Source organism: Carex rostrata, chromosome 16 (genome assembly GCF_964058835.1).
Source record: "Carex rostrata chromosome 16, lpCarRost1.2, whole genome shotgun sequence".
Taxonomy (NCBI): domain Eukaryota; kingdom Viridiplantae; phylum Streptophyta; class Magnoliopsida; order Poales; family Cyperaceae; genus Carex; species Carex rostrata.
In genome coordinates this window covers 8865587-8887460 of record NC_135933.1, presented here as the reverse complement: position 1 = coordinate 8887460, position 21874 = coordinate 8865587, and the positions used below count along the sequence as shown (strand labels likewise).

The following is a 21874-nucleotide window of genomic DNA, read 5'->3' as shown; positions in this document are numbered from 1 at the left end:
AGCCCCGCTCAAATCAGTGATATGATTTAGAAAGTGAATCGAATGATTCAGATTGAATAATACCACAACGAGACCATCTAAACTCAAACGGGAAAATTGAAAAATAATACTAATTTAAATAGCGAGGAAAGGTACTAACCATCTAAACTCAAAGGGAAGAATTGAAAAATAAATTATCTAATTATGTGATTGGTTGTGGGCTTGTAGCATTTTTTTTTATTTTTTTTATTTTGAGAATTGCCCGTAGGCCCCTCCCACACACACAATTTTTTCTGTTTTTGGCAGGGATCGAACCCACTTCTTTTATAGGAGAGTGGGTGTCTTACCAAGCTACTATAAGCAGTGGTGACGATTTGTAGCGTATTGCAGCAACTACAAGGGTATGCCGCATCTAGAAACTCCTTAGATCTAAATTTTAAAAATTCAAATAAACCCAGCTATATTTTGCTGTTTTTATATTGTTCTTTTCATGATTTGAATTCTGTAAATTTTATATTTTTAGATTTAAACTTATGACCAAACACTATTTGCTATTTTAAAGGCCTTTTTACATCCTCTCACGGGAAAGAGTGCGTTTTTTTGACATAAATATCCGTTGGTTAGGAGTTTCAACAAAATTCTTGTATTCATTCATTATTTTCGTGTAGTATTCGATGAGGCGGATATAGTTAAAAATATTATTTTTTATTAAAATATATTGTAAGGATACACGCAAGAAAAGAAATTGTGAACTTATTATCGGATAAAAGCTATTTTGTATATATTATCTCACAAGCCAATTGGTAAATATAAAATTATGTATGATATATTTTTATTCATACGCATAATTTTATAATTATTCATACAATATTTTATGTTTTTTTATAAACAATTCAGGACAAAATCAATTTATCCAATTTTGTATAATTTTTAATTAGTAACTTATGACAAATTGATTTATACCCCATTTTAATAATTTATATTTTTAAAATAATAAGATTAATAATGTATTTTTTATATTTATAACATATTTATTTGCTCACGATAATTTTTTAATTGAATTATATAAACATAACTTTTTCAATAATTATTTAGTTTCCTTGTTAATAAATAAAGTTAATTAACGGAAAAAAAATATGATACAAATAGATAAGATTAATTTGATATAATACGAAATCCATTTTAAGTTTATCTATGCAACGTCATCACTGGTCAGGTTAAGATTACGTTCCCTTCCCTCCTTCCTTTGGCATAAAAAAGTTGACTTTTTGAGAACAAATGAAATACTATTTATTTATTTAAAAAAAGAATGGTCAAATGAAAAGCGATTCTCAAACTGCGGCTCCCCATTCCGACTCGTGTGTTAATTCGCTCCTTCTCATCTGATTTTCTCTTTGCCTCTTTTTTTTTTTCCCCCAAACCCTAGCAACCACCCCTTTACATTCCTTACATAGTCAGATAGTCTGTTAAGTCCTTCACTTCTAACCTCCCAATTTTGAACTCCAAATTTTGCGAAAGGGATAGAAAGTAGGAAGCAGGAGAGAAAGAATGGAGAACGCATGGAGTCGAGCGAAAAGGGCTCTGTCTCAAAGGCTGTGCATTTCGCTGCCAAGGACCCGTGATGACGTGGCAGGGACAACCTCTGATGCCTCGTTGTCGTCGGCGCTGAGTTCTTCTTCCGTGGCATCCGGAAGTAGATCCTCTAAGGTGATGCTTTTGCTCTTTCATTCTTTCTTCATTTCTTCTCCACTATGGACCTAGATTGGTGGAAAATCTTATGTGGTGTTATTTTGTTGCATTAATTGTGAATCTTTGATAATGTATTGGTTTCTTAGAATATTTTACTTGCTGTAATAGATAAGATTTCACTGACTCAAATGTATGCGATGTTCATTTGATTTGTAAACATTTTTTCTTGATATTTGAAATTTGAAAATCATCTGTGATGCTCAATAATTGTTAGAGTTAGGTCTTAAGGATTTTATTCTGGTACACTACATGTCTTGAAATTTTTTTTTACAAGCTTTTGACCTTTCTACGAGAGAAAATTACAATTTTTTTGAAAAACCATTTTCTTATCACCTTCACTTTCTGCAAACAAGATGGGGTTAACATCCCGTCTGAATTATCAATTAATTTGAAATTTCCACTATGCTGGCTTTTTGGCGATATTTTATGTTACTTTGAAGTCCATGCATGTGTTTTTTTTTTTTTTTAATTTGTCTACATGCTTGTTTTTTTTTTTTTCTTTCTTTTTGTGACTGACAACTTGTATTATTTTTCTTAACCTTGCCAGCAAATTTTTGTTACTACAAAATGAATGAAAAAAATTGTGGGTTCCAGCCTGTTTTTACAGAGCAACTTGTTTTATTTCCACAGAGGATCTGACAAAATTTTGTCAATTAAAGACAGGGTGAAAAGATTGGGTTGCTGCCTGTTCTCAGAGCAATTTATATCATTTTCTAGAAGGAGTTGACAATTTTTTGTTAATTGATAAGGATGAAAATCATTGGGTTGCTGCTTGTATTGAGACCTGGTATTGCTTGGTAGGCAGCAAAATCTGCTCTCTGGCCACCAACTGCACCATGATAGCTCTGTTGGAGTATTAAATGGAGACTTGGAAAGAGGCCAAAGTCTTTAGCCCAATGATTTTTGTTTTGTTTTGTGATGCTGAATAGTCGAGGATAAGCATGAATTGAACATAACGCTTGTAACTGCTGCATTGTATCGCTTTCATATCTAACCGCTAACCAGTCAAACATATCTTCTGAATTAAGTGCACCATTCAATCAATCACTTTGAAAACTCCACTACCAATTTAAATGTAATTGAATAGATATAACAGGAGATTGCATCAGCAATTACATCATACAGCTGATTGATGTGACATTAAACCACCATAGGCAATTTTGAACTATTGGTTATTTTTCTCATCGTCTATCAATGCTGGCGGCAAACCAACTTTCTTTTGTTTCAACTTGTTTCTGCAAGTAGAAATATATCTTAAAGAATAAATTTTTGATAACCAGTCAAACTTTGAACATTCTACTGTGTCTATAGTAATGTATATTGCAATGCTTTGCTTTTGTATAGGACTAATTTTGGTTGGTGGTGGCGGTGATGTTCTTTCTGGGAATTCTGACCATAATTATTGATTTGAAGACAGTCTTTTTTTTCCTTTTTTTATTCACATATATGCTCTTGCTCCTTGGAATATCTACTTTTTATATCATCATTACTGTAACAATGCAAGATATATTTAAGTTTCGAGACTTCTGCATAACTTATCTTGTTGACAAAAGATTTTGTAACCACGTTCTTGTCTTTTCCAGCTTGATAATGAGAAAATAGAGAAGTTAATAGGATTCATCTTCTGTTTTTTTTTTTTATTTTACAGAAGGTTTGTGCCATATGCCTGGGTGTGCTGAAGTCAGGCCATGGTCATGCTATATTCACAGCAGAATGTTCCCACACTTTCCATTTCCAATGTATCTCCTCAAATGTTAATCATGGGAACTATGTCTGCCCCGTCTGCCGTGCCAAGTGGAAGGAAATTCCAGCTGGCTTGCCGGTTCCTATAGAACATAATCATGGGAGAGCTCGGGTGAATCCTATCACCACACCACATGAAACTGGCTCTTTAAATTCCTCTCGATTTGTCCGTTTTGAGGCTCTCCATAGACACCTCAATTATGTGACAGAACCAGCCATTTTTGATGACGATGAGGTTGTACTGTCCCCATCTGAATCCCATAAGGATGTCAGAAGTGGAGCTTCACAAACAGTTGAGATCAAGACATATCCTGAGTATTCAGCTGTCCCACAATCGTCATCAAAAGATGACTTTGGCATCGTGATCCATCTGAAGGCCCCACATAGTCCCCCTAAAGAAGCTACTCGTGCCCCTGTTGACCTTGTTACTGTGCTTGATATAAGCGGCAGCATGTTAGGAACCAAGCTTGCCCTAATGAAGCAAGCAATGAGTTTTGTGATCCATAATCTTGGTTCCTCTGACCGCCTCTCCGTGGTGGTATTCTCATCATCTGTGCGCCGGCTGTTTCCCCTCATCCGAATGTCGGGTCCCGGACGGCAACAGGCCCTACAAGCAGTGAACTCGCTTAATGCCAGTGGTGGCACCAACATAGCCGATGGCTTGCGAAAGGCTGCCAAAGTTATTGAAGAGCGTAAGCAGAAGAATGCCATCTGCAGCATCATCCTACTTTCTGATGGTCATGACACACACACTGTTGACCCCAACAGGATGCGTGCCAGTTACAAGTCACTCGTCCCTTCTCATATCCTCCAGGCTGCAGTCAGCGGAAGAATCCTTACACCTATCCACACCTTCGGGTTTGGTACTGACCATGATTCGGCTGCAATGCACTCCATTGCTCAGAACTCTCGTGGGACCTTCTCATTCATTGAAACTGAGGAAGTGATCCAGGATGCATTTGCTCAGTGCATAGGTGGCCTTCTCAGTGTTGTTGCTCAGAACATGAGCCTGCGTGTGGAATGCTTGCACCCTGGTGTGGTTCTCACTTCCATCCACTCAGGGAGCTACTCTAGTGAGCTGCAAAATAATGGCCGGAGCGGGTTGGTTGAGGTAGGTGACTTGTATGCTGAGGAAGAGAGAGATTTCTTGTTGTCTCTGAAGGTCCCATCAGTCTGCGGCGAGCTCGAAATGCCATTAATAGAAGTGAGTTACAGATACAATGATCCTCTCTCGAAGGATGTCCGAAAGTTGGAAGGGGAGGATGTGATCATCAAAAGACCAGAAAATAGTGATATAGCACCGCTTATGTCGATTGAGGTTGACCGTGAGAGAAACCGTGTGCAGGCTGCTGAGGCTATGTCAGTTGCTAGAACGGCAGCCGAGCGGGGTTCACTTGCTGAGGCGGTGTCAGTGTTGGAGGAGCGCTGCAAGCTGATGGCCAAGTCACTAGCAGCACGTGATCCGCTCTGCATTGCTCTAGATGCCGAGCTGAGAGAGATGCAGGAAAGGATGGCAAGCCGGCAGAGGTATGAAGTCTCTGGAAGGGCATACATGCTCTCTGGACTGAGTTCCCACTTTTCTCAGCGTGCCACTGCACGTGGGGATTCCACTTCGAGTTATAGCGCGGTTCTTTCATACCAGACTCCTTCCATGGTTGACATGCTGCAACGTTCCCAGACCTTTTACTCTGCTGGCCATGGGCCCGCAAGACCTCGGGGAACTCGGGTCAGGCTATCAAAGTCTTTTGGTGGCCATTCTCGGCTCTTGTGAAATTGTGGATATATTTCACTTGAAAGCAAATTCTAGAGCGCATCCTGGTAGTAACCTTTTAAATGTTCTTTTTTGTTCTAATTCTTTTGATTTTTCCTTCTTGAATTGGTTAGTTTTGGGGACTGAGGAAATAAGAAACCCCTTGAGGGTGGAAAATATAACCTCAGCAGGTATGGTATAGAAAAGGGTAAAGTGCGATGGGTAGGTCGTATGAAAATTACTACTATATTCTTTTAACTTCCATTCATTTGATTTTGGAATGTACATAACCAAGTGGGTTACCTCATCTGGTTTTCTATCAATTGTATCAAGAACTTTCGTCTATGGATCATTCTTTTGTGATAAGGAAACCCGTTCTCCTTTTTCTTTTCTTTTTCCTTTTTTTTTTTTTTTGCAATAGAAATTTGAAATTTTTGTGTTTGAATTTTAAATTTAATTCTCGAGAATATAATTTAAAAATAGCTAAAGTGCATCGGGACTCTTTTATTGGGGGGAGAACACCACATGTTTTAATTCTTGTTTCAAAATCAGAGGAGTTGTCTCGAGGTATAATCAACAATCAACAAGATTGCGCAACAACATTAACACTTATTCATTACGCTCGCAAGAAAGAAAGGAGCATTTTGAATAATAAACTATTTCAATTCGTTAAATTAGAAGTTGCATAGTGGGGCTGGGACACACTGCGCATAGTACCTTACTTTTGTCATATTATATGATTACAAATATAAAAATGAGAATAACATGTTTCATTTCTATTCTTCTATGAGTTCAACGTATTATTTCAAGAAGGAAACTTGCATTTGAAATATTAATTATTTTGAAAAATAAAGTAGTTCAAGGCAAGTATTTTGGAAATGCACCAGTCTAGAATCACCATGAAATATCTCTTGTGTGGACTCGTGCTACTCACCATGATTAAACGATACGTTAAAAAAGAGAGGTGCTGTGTGGTGCATTGCAAATTAAAGTTACCATTTTGATTTGAATTATTAAACGTGATCTCTGTAAAAATATGTCTGAAGATCAATTATTTTTTGAGATAGTTAAAATTATTGTTTTCACAAAATTTTGGGCCATAAAAAAAAAAAACTATTTGAAAATTTTTGAATTTTTTTGTAAAACATGTAAAATTTGATTTCCAAGCATATTTTTATATAAAATCATATTGAACGGTTCATACCGACTGTTTGAATTTTGAAATTGCAAAATCATAGACGCAAATTAAAACAAAAAATTTAATTTGCAAAACACAATAGCCCATCTCATTCAAAAATATCCTCATTGCAGAATATGTAATAAGAATTATAATCGTAATTCCTCAAAAAAAAAAAAAATTTATAATCGTATGTTCTTATAATATTTTAAAATGTTACAGACCTCTGGGGTCTAGCTAGGGGTGTAAACTGATATGGATAATCCGCTCCGTATCTGTTCTGTATCCGGAGATTATCCGAATTCAGATTAAACGGATACAAATATTTTTTGCATATGGTAAAATAATAGCGGATATGAATACATATAATTTCATGAAGGTGAATATCCGTATCCGTATTCACAATTATCCAGATCCGAAATTGCTCTCAAACGACTCAAACTTTACTGTTTCAGATAGATGTTGTTATATAATTATCCTATATTGATTTCAGTCTTGGTTGTGGGATAAATGATAATACGATATGGTTTCTAATTTAATCTCTTTTTCACTAGTGATGGTGCGACAATAACGCTATTTTCTTTCTTTTTTACTTTCATTTCTTTACTCTCCATTCTTTTCCATTCAAAACTATAGCCCGTGAATGTAATATACTTTTAGTCTTTATTAAATTGGTTTTAGCCATTGCAAGACGACAACATGGCACTCTTTTGTATCTTATAGTGTATAATTCGAGTAGAACTAAGGTGTTCTTAAGTTCACCAAGCTCCTTGGTGAACTCAAGTCTAAAACCCATCAAATTGGCTTTAAATGGCGAATCCGAACCGTTGAAACCCGCTTACCTTACGAGTGATGTGTCTACATGTGAAAATTTTAAACATCCGAATTAATTTAGTATAAAGTCAATCGGTCAAAATTAGAAGGTTAATAAATTAATTTTAATGCATTTATTTTTTGAACGTTTTTTTACTGCTTGACTTTATACTAAATTAATTCGAATGTTTAAAATTTTCACACGTAGAGGCATCACTCATAAGGTAGGCCAGTTTCAACAGTTCGGATTAGTTATTTAAAACCGATTTGATGAGTTTTAGACTTGAGTTTACCAAAAAACTTGGTGAACTTAAGAACACCCTAGTTCTACTCATATAATTCAATTATCCGACAATTATTCGTTTCGTATCCGTATTCGAATATGTATTCGTAGATTATTCACTCCGTATCCGTATCCATTTAAGACAGATTTTATTTTAAATTTTGATATCTGTTTACTATCTGTATCCGTTCATTGAAAGACGGATACGGATATGATATTAACATTATCTGCTCTAAATCCGATCCGTTTTTCACCCCTAGGTCTAGCACAAAAAAAACAAAGCTAGGATAATTATAACGGTTGCTAAATATATCCAATATTAACTTAATCAGCACTTGATAACTGAACAAAGTTTTAAGAAATAAAATTAAATTGATACTAAATATAAAAAATAATGAGTGAGGCTATGGTACTTGGTCAAGCACACTGCTTAATGTGCTTTGATATATGAAGCGTATAATTTGCATAAAGATTTGTATCAGTTGCTGGCGCTGAATGAGGTCTAATGAAGCGCTTCTGTTGCTTCCGTTAATTTTTTAAGTCTCAAATTAATAATATACTTTGGAAGTGTCCACTTAAAAAAATGGCATTCAGTTGGTCTTTTTTCTGTCAAAGAAGAACAGTGAAAATTACAACATTATAAGGTAAATTGGGAAAGTTTTAAAACGATAATACGTTTTACTCCAGGCTCCAGCACATAATTGTGTGCCCAAAGGCCAAAGCTGCCCCCTTTGATTTGCTATGGAAACTCGTTTTCACAGCAGATCATTTTAACCCATGAACGCACTGTTTTACATTCGTCACAAAATGGTCTTCAGAGACAACTATGCCGAATATCTATCCAATCTAAAAAAGAAACACGTCAATATTCGTACAAAATTATAAAAAAAATACATGTTTCACTACGTACAGCAATAAAAAAAACTTTTAACTATCTAATTTTTTTCATCAAAATATAAAAATTATTTCTTTCCTCTTTAAAAACAAGAACAAAGGTAGAGTGTGATGTGCTTACCGGGATTGGAGAGTACAACTTCAAAAGTCTATCTGATGAAAATTCATCTATTTAATGAGTGATGCATGTACATGAAACTTTTTGAAATTTTAAAATTTATTTAGTACAAAGTCAAACGATAAAAAAATAATGTTTTATAAGTTGTTTTATATATATTAAATTTTTATTATTTTTTTACCGCTTGACCTTGTACTATATAAATTCGAAATTTTCAAAATTTTACATGTAAATACATCACTCATAAAGTAAATGGATTTCAACGTTTTGAATTTATTGTTTAAATTCAATCTTTGATAAATTTTTAAAGTTGTGCTCACTAACTCTTTTTGATGAGCCCATCAGATCCTAAATTTGCTCTAAAAACAAATATTTCATATCTCTTTGTTTAGTCCAAACTTCTATCTGATTGATTAAATATACCAGTTTTAAAACTTTAAAACTTTACTCAATTTTTTCATCAATACAAATGAAGTAGCTAAACTTATATAATAGCATTCAATAGTTGGACAGTAAGAATGTATTTGTTTGAGAAAGAAAAGGTAACACAGTTGGCTAAGAAAAAAGTCTTAAAATTGTTGGTTACTCAAAAGCTGAGAGTTTGGTTCTCCCTCACGACTTCGCAGCCTCTACAAAAATTTTCAAAAATAAAATAATAATAATGTGTTTGTTTGAAGAGAAGGATAAATTAGTGCTTTTATCTTAATATAAAAAACTAATAGTAATCTAAAATACAAGTTTAAAATTAGGTTAAAGAAAGAAAGAAATGAAAAATGTTATTTGTTTTTTTAGAAAAATAAGTAATTTTTAATTCTTGATGAAAAAAAATTAGATATTTAGAATCTTTTTTCTTGGCAACAATTATTCTAATTTGAAGTAGAAAAAACTAAAAGATTTAAGAATTTTGATGAAAATAATTAATTTAGAATAGAGTAATGATTTCATCCCCCTATTCTAGTCCCCTAACAACCCCCTTGACCATTAACTACTTATGGTAACTATTTCTTCCATTCTAGTTAGTCTTTCTAACTGTTTTGACCCCTCTTTCTCTCCCGATCAACAAAAAAAAAAATCGCGCTCTTCACGGCCTTCACAGCCTCTTCTCTTTCTCGGCGTGGTGCACCGTTGAGATCTGGCGAGGAGAGAGTGGTGCACCGTCAAGATTCGGCGAGGAGAGCATGGTGCACCATTGGAGGGGGTCCATGCTAGCCCAGTGAAAGTTGTTACAGTGGAACATATGAATATTTTATTAGTTAGATATGAATACTTCATTTGTTAGATATGCATACTTCATGTTAGATGTGAATACTTCTTGGAAGAGGTGGGGTGAGAGAGATGAATCTGACATTTGAATGTTGAATTGTATAAATTATTTCGAACATGTATGAATACTTCATTTGTTAGATATGAATACTTCGTTTGTTAGATATGCATTCATGTTATTAGATATGAATATTTCTTAAAAGAGGTGTTCAAGAAGAAGGGTCTGACTTTGAATTGTATAAATTATTTCAAACATGTATGAATACTTCATTAGTTAGATATGAATATTTCTTAGAAGAGGTGTTCAAGAAGAAGGGTCTGACTTTGAATTTTGAATTGTATAAATTATTTCAAACATGTATGAATACTTCGTAATCGTCAGTATGAATACTTCATTTGTTTAGATATGAATACTTCTTTATTTAGATATGAATAATATATAGATTCGCTGTAGTGGTCCCCAATCTTGGCAAATGTCGCTTTCAGACGGTTGCGGTCCCCAATCCAGGTTGTCACAAAATGTCAGCGGCCCCCCTGGTCGTTACTGGTCCCCTCCAGCTTGTGTTTACATATTTAGAATGATTCTGATAATAAGTATGAATACTATAAATTCGTAGGTCTGAATACTATACGTTTTGACTATTAATAAAATAGCATTAATCTTGCTCTTTGGTGGTAGTTAGCACGTTTTAACTATTTTTTGTCTTTTAGTGCGGGGGTAGATAGGGGACTGAAGTAGGGGGGCTGTTAGTCGATCCCTTTAGAATATGTTAATAGATAAACCAACGATTCTTTCAAATTTAAAGAAGGTTTTTCTCTGTTTGCAATTGGGTCGATCCGTTTTTAGCACCTGACAGACATTACGGGTCGGCCCATCTATCTTGGCCCATTAGTGACAGGTTCGATTGCACGTAGGCTTGCTAATTGGACATGATTGTCCATGAACAAATTGGGTTGAACAATTGCTGAACAAAATTTGGACAAGTTGTAAATTGAACGGGCTCAATGTTCAGTTTATGTTCAATTCAAATTTTATTATTGGATCAAATCTGAACAGGACCTGAACAAAGTTGGGTTATGTTCAATTAGCGGCCCATTTGAGAAGCCCATTTGGACAGTTTCGAGCAGCCCTATTGAGTTGGTTTTGAACAGATCGAATTAGCAGCCATACCCTCGCGATATCACCTCTAATGGAGACAGGGAGTCCTATCTCTCTCTCTTTCTCCCTTCGCCTCTCCGCCGTCGCCTCTCTGCTCAGCCTCTAACGTAGTCGCCGTCGCCTCTCTACTCAGCCTCGCGATATCGCCTCTAACCTAGTTGCGTTGCCTCTCCGCCGTCGTCTGCTCAGCCTCCCTCCTCCTCCTCCGCTGGTCCGTTGCCTATCTCCTTTCTCCAGGTAATTTTCTTCTTTGCTTGATTGGTACCATTATTGGGTTGTTCAGGTTGTGGTGTATTTCCTCTTTGCTTTGGACTGATTAGGTGTATTTCCTCTTTTCTTGATTGGTTTTCATTGGTGAAAATTCCGGGTCAATATTAGTCGAACTGAAAGCGGCACATTTAATCTATCAGCAAGTATGTGATTATCTACTTAATATCTTAATTTGCACATCAAATTCGAAGAATTTTTTTTCCCAATTAATTAATTAATATCAATTAATTTTGTATAGTTACACAAAATATAAAATAGATTAATTCATTGTAAAGTTGTCTAGTAAAGAATAATAGATTCTGTAGTTTAATATAATCTTCTGCTCAGAAATTTTTAGAAGTGGATAGCTTTTACAAGCCTATCCATGTTTCCTCTTAGTTAATTTTGCTAGAATCTGAAATTGTGTGATTTGGGTCTATAACGTTGTGTGATTTGGTGAGATAAATATTTTCTAAGTTGTCAATTTTGCTAGAATCTGAAATTATAGCAAGACCATTTAGCACAATCAGAAATTTTGGGGCTTAGGAGCTATTAAAAACTAAACTCAGTGGCTATATTTACAAGTCTAGTTAAGCTTTAACACATGTTTTTTAGGGTTTGGATTAGAGCTTTAATACATGAAAATCACAGAAACTATACTATGAACTTCAAGAAAATATTTCTCTACTGTGTTGTCAGTCTTTGGCTTATGGAATTATGCAGAAAGGTCCATGCTATCCTTTTTATTGCCTTTTAGTGAATGTGGACATGACAGTGGGCCTTTTTGTGCATAAAACATAGCTGAAAATCATAGAACTTGCTACTCAACTCATAGCCTTTATTACATTATAATTTATTTTAAATTTTTGTAGGGGCCAGATGGTGGGATAAGTTCTTCCAACTCTTGTTATATGAATGGCTTTGATGCAACTAGCTAGGTACATCTCTTTATACAAATGCACAATTGTGTTTGCTGGTTCAAATTGGTAGAACTAATATAGTTTTTTTTTTTAATTTATTGCAGCAAAAATTTGTAGTGAAGCTGTCACTTCATCAGGCCACGGTCGGTACTAGCTAGAAGGTATCCAATTAATAAATCCTCTTGACATTTTTTACAAGTTCATACATATAAACTATCACAGATAAGTCTAAGTTGTCCTATAGACTTATAGTACATGAATCTTACGGTACATTTCATTAGTGGATGTATAAAGCTGCTCTTCCAAACAGTTTACAATTATGTGACTGTTTTTTCCTATTGTTTGATCTTTGTATTTTGTAGAATTATGTGACTGTTTTTTCCTCTTTCAAAGTTGGCTACAATTAATTAGTTCTATTAGTGGATTTTTTTAGTTGCTGATACAAAATTTTAGTTTCACAATTAGTTATAATTCAAAATCGGCTATATTTAGTTGATTCAAAATTATCATGAATTGATGGCTGCATTAAATTAATTGTCCGTGAATGAAGTGGTCCAGTTTGAAAACCAAAAAGTGGAACTGTTCATAAGTTGTCCATAGCAAGGCCCAGTTGGTTGTCCAAAGTTCAGCCCAGTTCATTCAAACGGGCATGATTTGGACAGGGCTCAGCTTTGAACAAAACTGAAAGGGCTGAGCATGAACAATTAGTCTTTCATTTCGGGCCAATCATGAACAGGGCTTAATATATTCCAATTTCAATCCAAACTGGTCATGAACAGGGCTTTCGTCCATTAGCAGGCCTAATTGCACGGACCTGTAAGCCTGATGGTTGGCTGATACTGATCAGCTTGCTCATAGGAGCACATCTTGTTCATCTGTCGAATTCTCCTGGAGTGCGTATCCTCTGAGATATCTCAATTTTTGCGTGATCCATGTGTACGGTGATTATTCGGGGATAGCGCAGGGGCCAGTATTATTTGTGCGTCGAGATTCGTGCAGAACGTATTTGAACGGTGAAGGTTTTCCAAGAAAACACTCAAAGTTTGGGACATCTCAGAGGATACGAATTCTCCCGTGCATCTCGTGTTCTCCCAGTCTGTCTCAAAACTAGGTTCTTCTCCACTGGTTCGATCAGTTGCTTAAACTGAACTCCACAGTTGAAAGTAGAAGGATCTTTTATATAATAGGCAGATTCTCATTCAAAGGGGGCACCTATTAAGGTGAATATTCTATTTAGCAGACTATTCAAATTTTGTATCCTGCGATACTCCCAATAAGTTAGGTAACTAATTTAGGTGACATTGTTTTGTGAAATTAATCAAATAATATTGATAAATTCTCTCATAAAAATTTCAGCCGCATTTAGGTTTAGTTTCTGATATTTTCTCTGTTAATTGAAGCTCTGAATTAGAATTTTTGGAAGTCAATTTGTTTATTTCGTTACTTGTTTAAGATTGAACAGATTAAATGGTAAATTGATGGCTTGTTAATTTATGCTGGAGCTTGATTCAGGCTCATTATGGAAATAATTGAGAGACATCCGTGTCATGTACTGAGTTTTGCTAGATTTATAGGGATAAAATAATTCATGTTTTTTGTTTTCGTTTTTGTGCTGTCATGATGCTTCACTGAGATTGCTATTATTGGTGCTAATGAAAGACACCTGGGAATAAATACGTCAATTGTTACCAGTTGTAAATGGATTGATAATAAATACGTTAATTGTTACTTGTAGATTTCTAGTCATATAATTTGTTGCATTTTGAAATTTTCTTTTGCCTTGAAATCCACTTCTGATGTGCTTTTGAATCTCAAGGAGTTCCGAGATATTTAAAAATGTAATATCGTTGTTGTCTGAGTTGCTTTGCCTTTAAATATTTTTGTACCAGTTGCATCTGTTACTCACTTTGTACCGAATTAATGTTGAAATTAAGAAAAGAGTTGCTTTGCATGGCTTATTATATAGAGGGGAATCAGAGAATAGACTATAGAGTGGATTTTGGTTTATTGTTTTAAGCCGATACTTTTTCCTAATCCTGTTATGACTGGCAGCATATCACTCAAGCTTGAAATGGAATGACCACAATTTTTTTTTTTTTCTTTTCATCCATGATTCCAGCAAGGGATATGTCATAATATTGTTCTAAAATCTGCTTGTGTACATTATGCATATTATTTTTTGGACACACACATAGTCAATAAAGGCAAGTTGACATGTAAACAATTACACAATAATGCATTTTGCGCCCTTTATCTGGACTTAATTTCTCTAAATCTTTGTCAATTACCCCTCCAATACTACTTGTATGATTGTACCCATTTATTTAATGATTTGGTCTTTATCTAGTTTTATTACCTTAAAAAGTATATGTATGAAATTTTATTTATTTTGCTATGTTTCCAGTTTCAGCTAATCCTGTTCAGTAGAGATACGATTTTGGTTGGATCAGCTCAGCTCAGTAATCTCGAGTAAGGTAATTGTCACTGTTGTGCTTCATAGGGTTAATGGTGCATCTTTAATAATTGGAGCAATTAGCATTTAGGTTGTTGCAAGGAGTTAAGTCTTTTTTGTCATTGAGATACATTTGTCTTGTCAGGTCAGGTATTTGATAAAATTCATAGCTTTGGAACTTGCATTAAACTCCAAATTCTGGAAATGGCAGCATCTAAGTCAGTCAGCAAGCTGGTCTCACATGTCATTGTTGATTTGGATGGTACTCTTTTGAACACAGGTAGTATCGCACACTCATCTCAGAGCACAAGAAACAGGAAATTAAAATGAAACTTTGGTACAGATTTATAACGGATGCAGATAAAGAAAATGAATTGCATTAATCACCTCAATCACATGTCATTGTTGATTTGTATTAATCACTTCAGTCAAGCTGCTTAGACTCTAACAAGTCAAGAAATTTATACAGATCAAAAGAAGTAAAGCAGGGTCACAGAACTGCAGACATATATATTAATTAGGAAAAAAAAGAGGCAAACCCTTAGTTGGTTATGTTTACCCTAGCAGGAAAAATAATTTTCCAAATTAATATCAAAAGTTATGGCATGTACTTATTTGAATGCAGATTCCATTGCAATTCGAATTTTGAAATCGCTTCTTGAGAAGCTTGGGAAGAAATGGGACAGCAAAAGTGCACATAAAATTGTTGGTAGAACCCCTCTTGAAGCTGCAGCTGCTGTGGTAGAAGACTATCAAATTCCATACTCGGCAGAGGAATTTCTTTCAATGACCACTCCATTGTTTGCTGACCAGTAATTCAATTGCGTGCACTCTTTTTGAGATTTTCATGATTACTACTGGGCCCTTTTACAAATGACATGAATCTGCTTGACTAGAAAATGATTATTATCTAGATATAGAAACCACCAATTGACAATCTTTCCCATACTCGTTAGTGAACCTCATTTGTTAGGAATTTTATACAAATAACTGGGAAGCAAATGTGAATTTCAATTTTTTTGTTTTCTTTGTTTTGAAGAATCGGTTGTGGGCAAAAACAATAAAAACAAATAAGAAAGAACCAGTTATGAACAAATTTCTTGAATTAAATTACGGAAGTTGAAAATTTATTCCTTTTGCTGACTTAATGGCAATATGTTATGTACAGATTACTGAAACTTGTTCCTTTTCCTGTTGCTACAAAACATGTGTAATTTGAAAATTTTTTAGGAAAAAGACCCTTATTATTTTGGTGTGCGGCGTTATGTAGCTATAAAGAGTTAAATATAATTTATTGGCTAAATTTTTTACAGAGTTACTTTGCTTTTGTTGGCTGTAGGTGGTGCAACATTAGACCTTTACCTGGTGCTAACAGATTGATCAAGCATTTAAGAAGTAATGGTGTTCCCATGGCTTTGGCTTCAAACTCTCCAAAATCAAACATAGAAACCAAGATTTCATGCCGTGATGGTAATAATTTTCCTATCGATAAGCTTGTAACTGAACTTTGGACCATTGACCTTTCTTTATACCTTTGCTACCCATATACTGATTTTTTCATAAATAGCATCCAAAAAATAATTTTAAATGCATGGCATCGATTCTGGAAAATGTGCAAATTCACTGTTTTCTAGAGTCATATATAAGTTGGGTGATGGATACCATGGCACTTTAGTGACCTACAAAGAAGTTTTCTTTCATTTCATGACTGAAATTATTTTAGGTTTTGCTAATGTTTACTAAATTTATCTTTTTGTGTTGTAGGTTGGAAAGAATCTTTTTCTGTCATTGTTGGAGGTGATGAAGTAGAAAAGGGAAAGCCTTCACCTGATATGTGAGAACAACAACTCCATTTTTGTCTTCTGTATTATATTGTTTTACTTTTTTAAGGCATATATGCGGATCTGCCCATTCATTAACTAGTTACCAGTATAATTACAATGTCTTGAAGATTAATCTATCTGTAATTCCGTATGCTATCAGCACACACACACACTTACATCATTGATAGAATTATCAGCTATCTACTTCTACCGTACCAGAAACTGGTACAGGAGTTAGAAGCTAATAATTCTTATCTCTGTCTCACCCATTTTTGTATCCTCAACCCAGCCTTTGAAGACACAAACCACATACCCTATTTGCTGGTACAGTTTATATTGATTTTACTAGTCAAGGAGAAGCTTACTCTTTACTTGTTGTACTGATATCTGATTGTTAAGTTTCTTGGAAGCTGCAAGAAGGATGAATACTGAGCCATCAAGCTGCTTAGTTATTGAGGATTCAATGTAGGATTTCTCTTAAATTCGCTAGTTTCTACTTTTATCTTAATTTATTTTTTTACCATGACGGTCCAAATAAGCACATCTGCAACCATAAGGCCCGCATAAGCTGATACAAAATAACTAAAAGAAAACGAGGGTTCAAATGCCTCCATTTTTTGTACCTCTATTATGTCTCTATTTTCAAAGCTTTAATAACTTTAATAGCTTCAAAATTAAACAATCAGATATGATCAATATTATTTTCTCTATGCACATACAAGATATTATTACATTTTCAACTTTGTTTTGATTGTTATCAAGAGCTTGCAAAAATACTCTGATGTGGATATTTGCTGGATGTTGATTTTTCAACTTATTGATTCATATAAAAGCCCAAAAGTCATAATTTTTTTATGTATATGTAGAGAAAACATATAGATGACATCTAATGGATTTATTTTGACATCTAAATTTTAGAATTTTAATTATTAAAAAAAATTAAAAAGTGGAGGCATGATGCAGGCACAAAAATGGAGGCATTTAAACCCTCCTCAGCACTATTAATTGAGAAAAAAATTGGTGCTAAGCGAGTCAGTTAGTGTACAAGTAAATTTGAATATTCTTGTTGATGGTCATGTTAGAACTGGTGTTACTGCTGGCAAGGCAGCAGGAATGGAAGTAATCGCTGTGCCATCTATTCCAAAACAAGCAGACAAGTTTAATACAGCCTCTGAAGTACTCAACTCTCTGCTCGATCTTGAACCTGAAAAGTGGGGCCTTCCTCAATTTGAAGACAGTAAGCGTGACTGCTAAGTAACGAGCAATATTGATATATGTACTTTATGTTACTAATGCAGATAGCAGTGAATCAGTTTTATTAGTTTATTTCTAATATTACGCTTTTCTGCAGGGATAGAAGGTACTTTACCAATTGAGCCGTGGTATATTGGCGGACCTGTAATCAAGGGTTTCGGTCGTGGCTCGAAAGTTTTGGGAATACCAACTGGTATATCAGAATATCAGTAAATTTTCAGTTCTGTCTTTTTCTTATATAGTTGACATAAAGATGTGCAATTTTGCTAATTAATTTTTTTCTTGCAATTTTGAAAGCCAATTTATCTGCTGAGAGCTTCTCTGATATACTATCAGAGCATACTTCAGGAGTGTACTTTGGCTGGGCAGCTTTATCTAAAAGGGGTATATACAAGATGGTCATGAGCATAGGATGGAATCCATATTTTGACAATACTGAAAAAACTATTGTGAGTTAATCTTTTTTGTATTATCTCTATGTACTTAGGTATCAGAATGCTTAAATGTAGTATTTTGCAGGAACCATGGTTGTTGCATGAATTTGACGAGGACTTCTATGGAGAGGAGTTACGCCTTGCTATTGTTGGATATATAAGACCTGAGGTATAAGGAGACACTATCCTTTGTATTAGTTACTGTTGAGAGTTGAGTTTAAAATGGGTTATGTAAAAGGGAAATTATGAAATAGATTATGGACCTATATGTAAGATGTGTACTCCAAATAATCCTTAGGGTGAATTAATGAAATGAACTTTTTCCTAAAATCAATTGTCACTGTCAAAAAAGAAAAGACTAAAATAGTTACTAGTCAAATAGAGGTTATGGGACGACAATATCATGCTAAGCACAAGCATTAATTTATTTTAATCATAATGAGAATACTGGCAGCTTGTTACATTTAAATAAGCCAAGGATGCAATAACAAGGTTATTTAACAGAGCATCATTTAATGTCACAAAAGCATGATTTCCAATCATATATCTGTTTACTTGCTTGAAATAATGCAGGCAAATTTCCCTTCTTTGGAGAGCTTAATCGCTAGAATTCATGATGATGGAAGAATAGCAGAGAAAGCACTAGATCTTCCTTTATATGCAGCATACAAGGATTCGTCTTATCTGACAAATCCTTTGCCAGAGAACAACTCTCAGCTCTAGATGACAAACCTTGCAAGATGCATGAGGCCTTACCAAAGAAAGTATGTAATTAACATTTTATTCTGGTGGACTCTTATGTTGGGGACCGAAGTATAATGTCTGGATTCTCGCATTTCTCTTCTGCGAGACTTGCAAAACATCAGATTTAAACAATCTATAGAGAGGATTTTTTTGTGAACTTTTGTTCATGCTGTTTTTCATTTATTATTTTGTTAAATATTGAGCTGATTGTTGAGTCCACTTTATCTGCAAATTGCAGTTATGTGAACACAGAACCTAAAAGTAGATAATGCGTAATACAAGCTGAGTTGGCTGCCGTTGGATACCTGACCCATTGATCTGTGTCTAAATTTGAACTGACATAGGTTCTATTGCTAATAGAAGTTTTGGTATATTTGCTTGGCACCTGACAGGATACGTACTTTGCATCCCTTCCAATTGCAGGAACTTTTTAATGTTTATCCTGGATTTCATAAAGAGTAACTATTTATTTTTATTTGTAGTACTAGGACTGTAACTCGTGTGTCGTAGCGTAATTTATATATTTTTTTTAATGGAGCATATTTAGGAGATCATGATCATTTTTTTTTAAATCCTATTCCTATGATAATTATCTCAATGTGGGAACGTGTTTTTATTTGAACTGACAAAAATATTTTCTCTGTATCATAACATAAGCATGATGGATCTCGATGCAATCCAAAAGGTATATTGATTTTTTTTTTTTTTAAAGTTTTTATGTGTTTCCTCATTAAAAATTAAATTTGTGCTTGTAGCCTAGTGAAATATTATAAGTTCACATTATAGTTGTGGAAATTTGAGTTCAAATTTCACCTACTACACATTAAAGAAGTTTGTATTCCTAGGAACCAAAATAACAAGTTTTGAAGTAAAAAAGCGGTTTATGGAACAAAAAGGTAATGAAGTAATTTAACTTAAAAACACTCTCCGCCGTCCGATGAGGTTTCGGAAAAATTACCTTGGACCATCTTATTATGATCGTGCGGTCAGAATAGCCTAAACAATTATTGATTGTTACTTAGAGAACAAATTACATGATATTATCCATCTTTTCTAATGTATTTTCAGTTTAGTCCAAAGCCACCTTCTGTCCATCTGCTACAGTCTGAACTTTTAGTGTATATTACATAATTTATCAAAATCCGGAATGGTTACGATATTCCTATTATGAAAACTACGCGTGAAATTTAAAGGAGTTACTTACTCCACAAACACTTGAAACGAACCCATGACTTAAGCTACCAAACGAGAGAGAGAGAGATGTAAAACATAAATTTTAGTAATCAAGCATGAGCTATACGCACGCCCTCAAATGAACATCATGGAAAAACCGCATTTTTTTTTTTTTTTTACTTTTTGCATAGCAGACCTTGTATTATCTGTTCATTATGATACTTTCAGATTCAGAACCGATTATGATTATAATTATTTGAGTTAATACATCCTTAGTTGCACATTTCATATTAGAGCAAATTTGTTTCTAAATATTCGTTATTCAATCAAAACGAGTTCAATATTGACTTATATTGGCTAAGTGGCTGTGGAAAGCAAAGCAGGAGACAAACGGGTACTGGTTACAAACAATGATGCGCTTCGGACCCGGATCCACTAGGTACTGATAACTCTCACTCCTTCATTAAATCCCTTCGGTCACTCAGTGATCTGATCAAAAGCCAGAACTGTGGTAGATAGCTCCGCCATTATCAGGTGGCGGTTCTCTTTTTTTTACCACTGCTTTGGCATACAAAATCATGCATGACACAGGGATTTTTGATATTTACTGGAAAAAACTGTGGGAGGTCAAAGCTCCGCCGAAGATAAAGATTTTTTTCTGGTTGCTTATCAGAAATATTATTCTTACTCAACACATTTTGGCAAGAAGGGGCTGTGTGGTGGTACCGGGTTGCAAGTTGAGCGCAAATAATTTATTGGAGAAGGTGCAATACCTGTTTTGGAGTTGTCCTTTCTCCGCGAGATTTTGGAGGGGTATATTTGCCCATTATAACCTCTAGTACTCTTCTACCTCAAACCAACGCTTACCACAAATTTGGTGGGAGGGTGGTAGGCCAATGCAACGAGAACAAAGAAGTAAGTGGGATACTATATGGGCGGCGGGATTTTGGACGTAATGGCGGGAGAGGAATAGGAGGCACTTCACAAACAAGAGGAAAGTGGTGCATGTGCTCATCTATGAGACAACTCTCGACATACATCTCTGGTCAACCGGCGCTTAGACGATCGGGTTTAGCTAGGGAAATAAGTAGTTGAGACCTTGTGAGAATATAGGGTATCTTGTAATTAGATTACTTTCTTCATGGATTAATTGAGGTTAATCCAGGTACCCCTGAGCTTTGTAAATAATTTTTTTCCTTATTAAAATTAATCGTTAGTCGGTCTTTGCCGCTAACCTTCCAAAAAAAATATTGACTTATATTTCGACATGCATTCTATTTTTTTAACCCTATAAGTATGAAAATGTATAATATGAGAAAAGTTTCATAACTATATACTAGTATCGTGCCTGTACGTTGCAGCGGAGATGTATTATAAGAAGAAAAAAAAATTTCATACATAATAGCATATATATTTCGATGAAATGTCCAATTGACTTTTCTTAGTGTAAAAGAATTGGAATATATATATATATATATATATATAGAGTAAGGCTTGGGTGCTATGGATAGCATAGAGGCCTCTATGCTACGGCTCAATATTCGAGTTTTCAAAATCTAAACGGTCGATCTGAACCGTTCATCTTATTCTCCATATTAATATCTGCTTGGAGACCAAATTTTATAATTTTCTGAATTTTTTTACTATTTATTAAGCCACTTTGAAAATCGCTAATCCAACGGTTTTACTGTTTTGTGCAGCCACCGTTGGATCAACAATTTTGTAAAATACTTAATAAATAGTAAAAAAATTCAGAAAAATGTAAAATTTGGTCTCCAAGCAGATATTAATATGGAGAATAAGATGAACGGTTCGGATCGACCGTTTGGATTTTGAAAACTCGAATATTGAGCCGTAGCATAGAGGCCTCTATGCTATCCATAGCACCCCAGCCTAA

The 21874-nt window shown here is 34.7% G+C and overlaps 2 protein-coding genes and 1 long non-coding RNA gene across 12 annotated transcripts; 2 read left to right on the top strand and 1 right to left on the bottom strand.

Moving 5' to 3' along the window:
* The first annotated feature begins 1290 nt into the window (after positions 1-1290).
* On the top strand, positions 1291-5586 carry LOC144567352 (E3 ubiquitin-protein ligase WAV3-like). Its single transcript, XM_078317477.1, has 2 exons — positions 1291-1686; positions 3377-5586. Exons 1-2 carry the CDS (start codon positions 1528-1530, stop codon positions 5240-5242), a joined length of 2025 nt encoding a protein of 674 aa, XP_078173603.1. The 5' UTR covers positions 1291-1527; the 3' UTR covers positions 5243-5586.
* Positions 5587-10970: 5384 nt separating this feature from the next.
* Positions 10971-19365, top strand: LOC144567348 (bifunctional riboflavin kinase/FMN phosphatase-like). 10 transcript variants are annotated; one of them, XM_078317468.1, is made up of 14 exons: positions 10971-11165; positions 12050-12115; positions 12202-12258; positions 14502-14571; positions 14700-14829; positions 15175-15361; positions 15889-16019; positions 16314-16383; positions 16772-16837; positions 17455-17609; positions 17724-17819; positions 17924-18075; positions 18146-18229; positions 18634-18961. In XM_078317468.1, the coding sequence occupies exons 5-14, from the start codon at positions 14754-14756 to the stop codon at positions 18781-18783; spliced, it is 1167 nt and encodes a 388-aa protein (XP_078173594.1). In that variant the 5' UTR covers positions 10971-11165; positions 12050-12115; positions 12202-12258; positions 14502-14571; positions 14700-14753; the 3' UTR covers positions 18784-18961. The 10 variants fall into 10 exon arrangements, with proteins under 10 accessions (XP_078173594.1, XP_078173590.1, XP_078173596.1 ...); XM_078317464.1 differs by having other exon boundaries at positions 10972-11165; positions 14695-14829; XM_078317470.1 differs by having other exon boundaries at positions 10974-11165; positions 14761-14829.
* LOC144567351 (uncharacterized) lies at positions 18632-19334 on the bottom strand. The gene is made up of 2 exons (XR_013515400.1): positions 19268-19334; positions 18632-19029 (listed from the first exon to the last, which is right to left on the bottom strand). It is a non-coding gene; the product is annotated as an uncharacterized LOC144567351 (long non-coding RNA).
* Positions 19366-21874: the final 2509 nt, after the last annotated feature.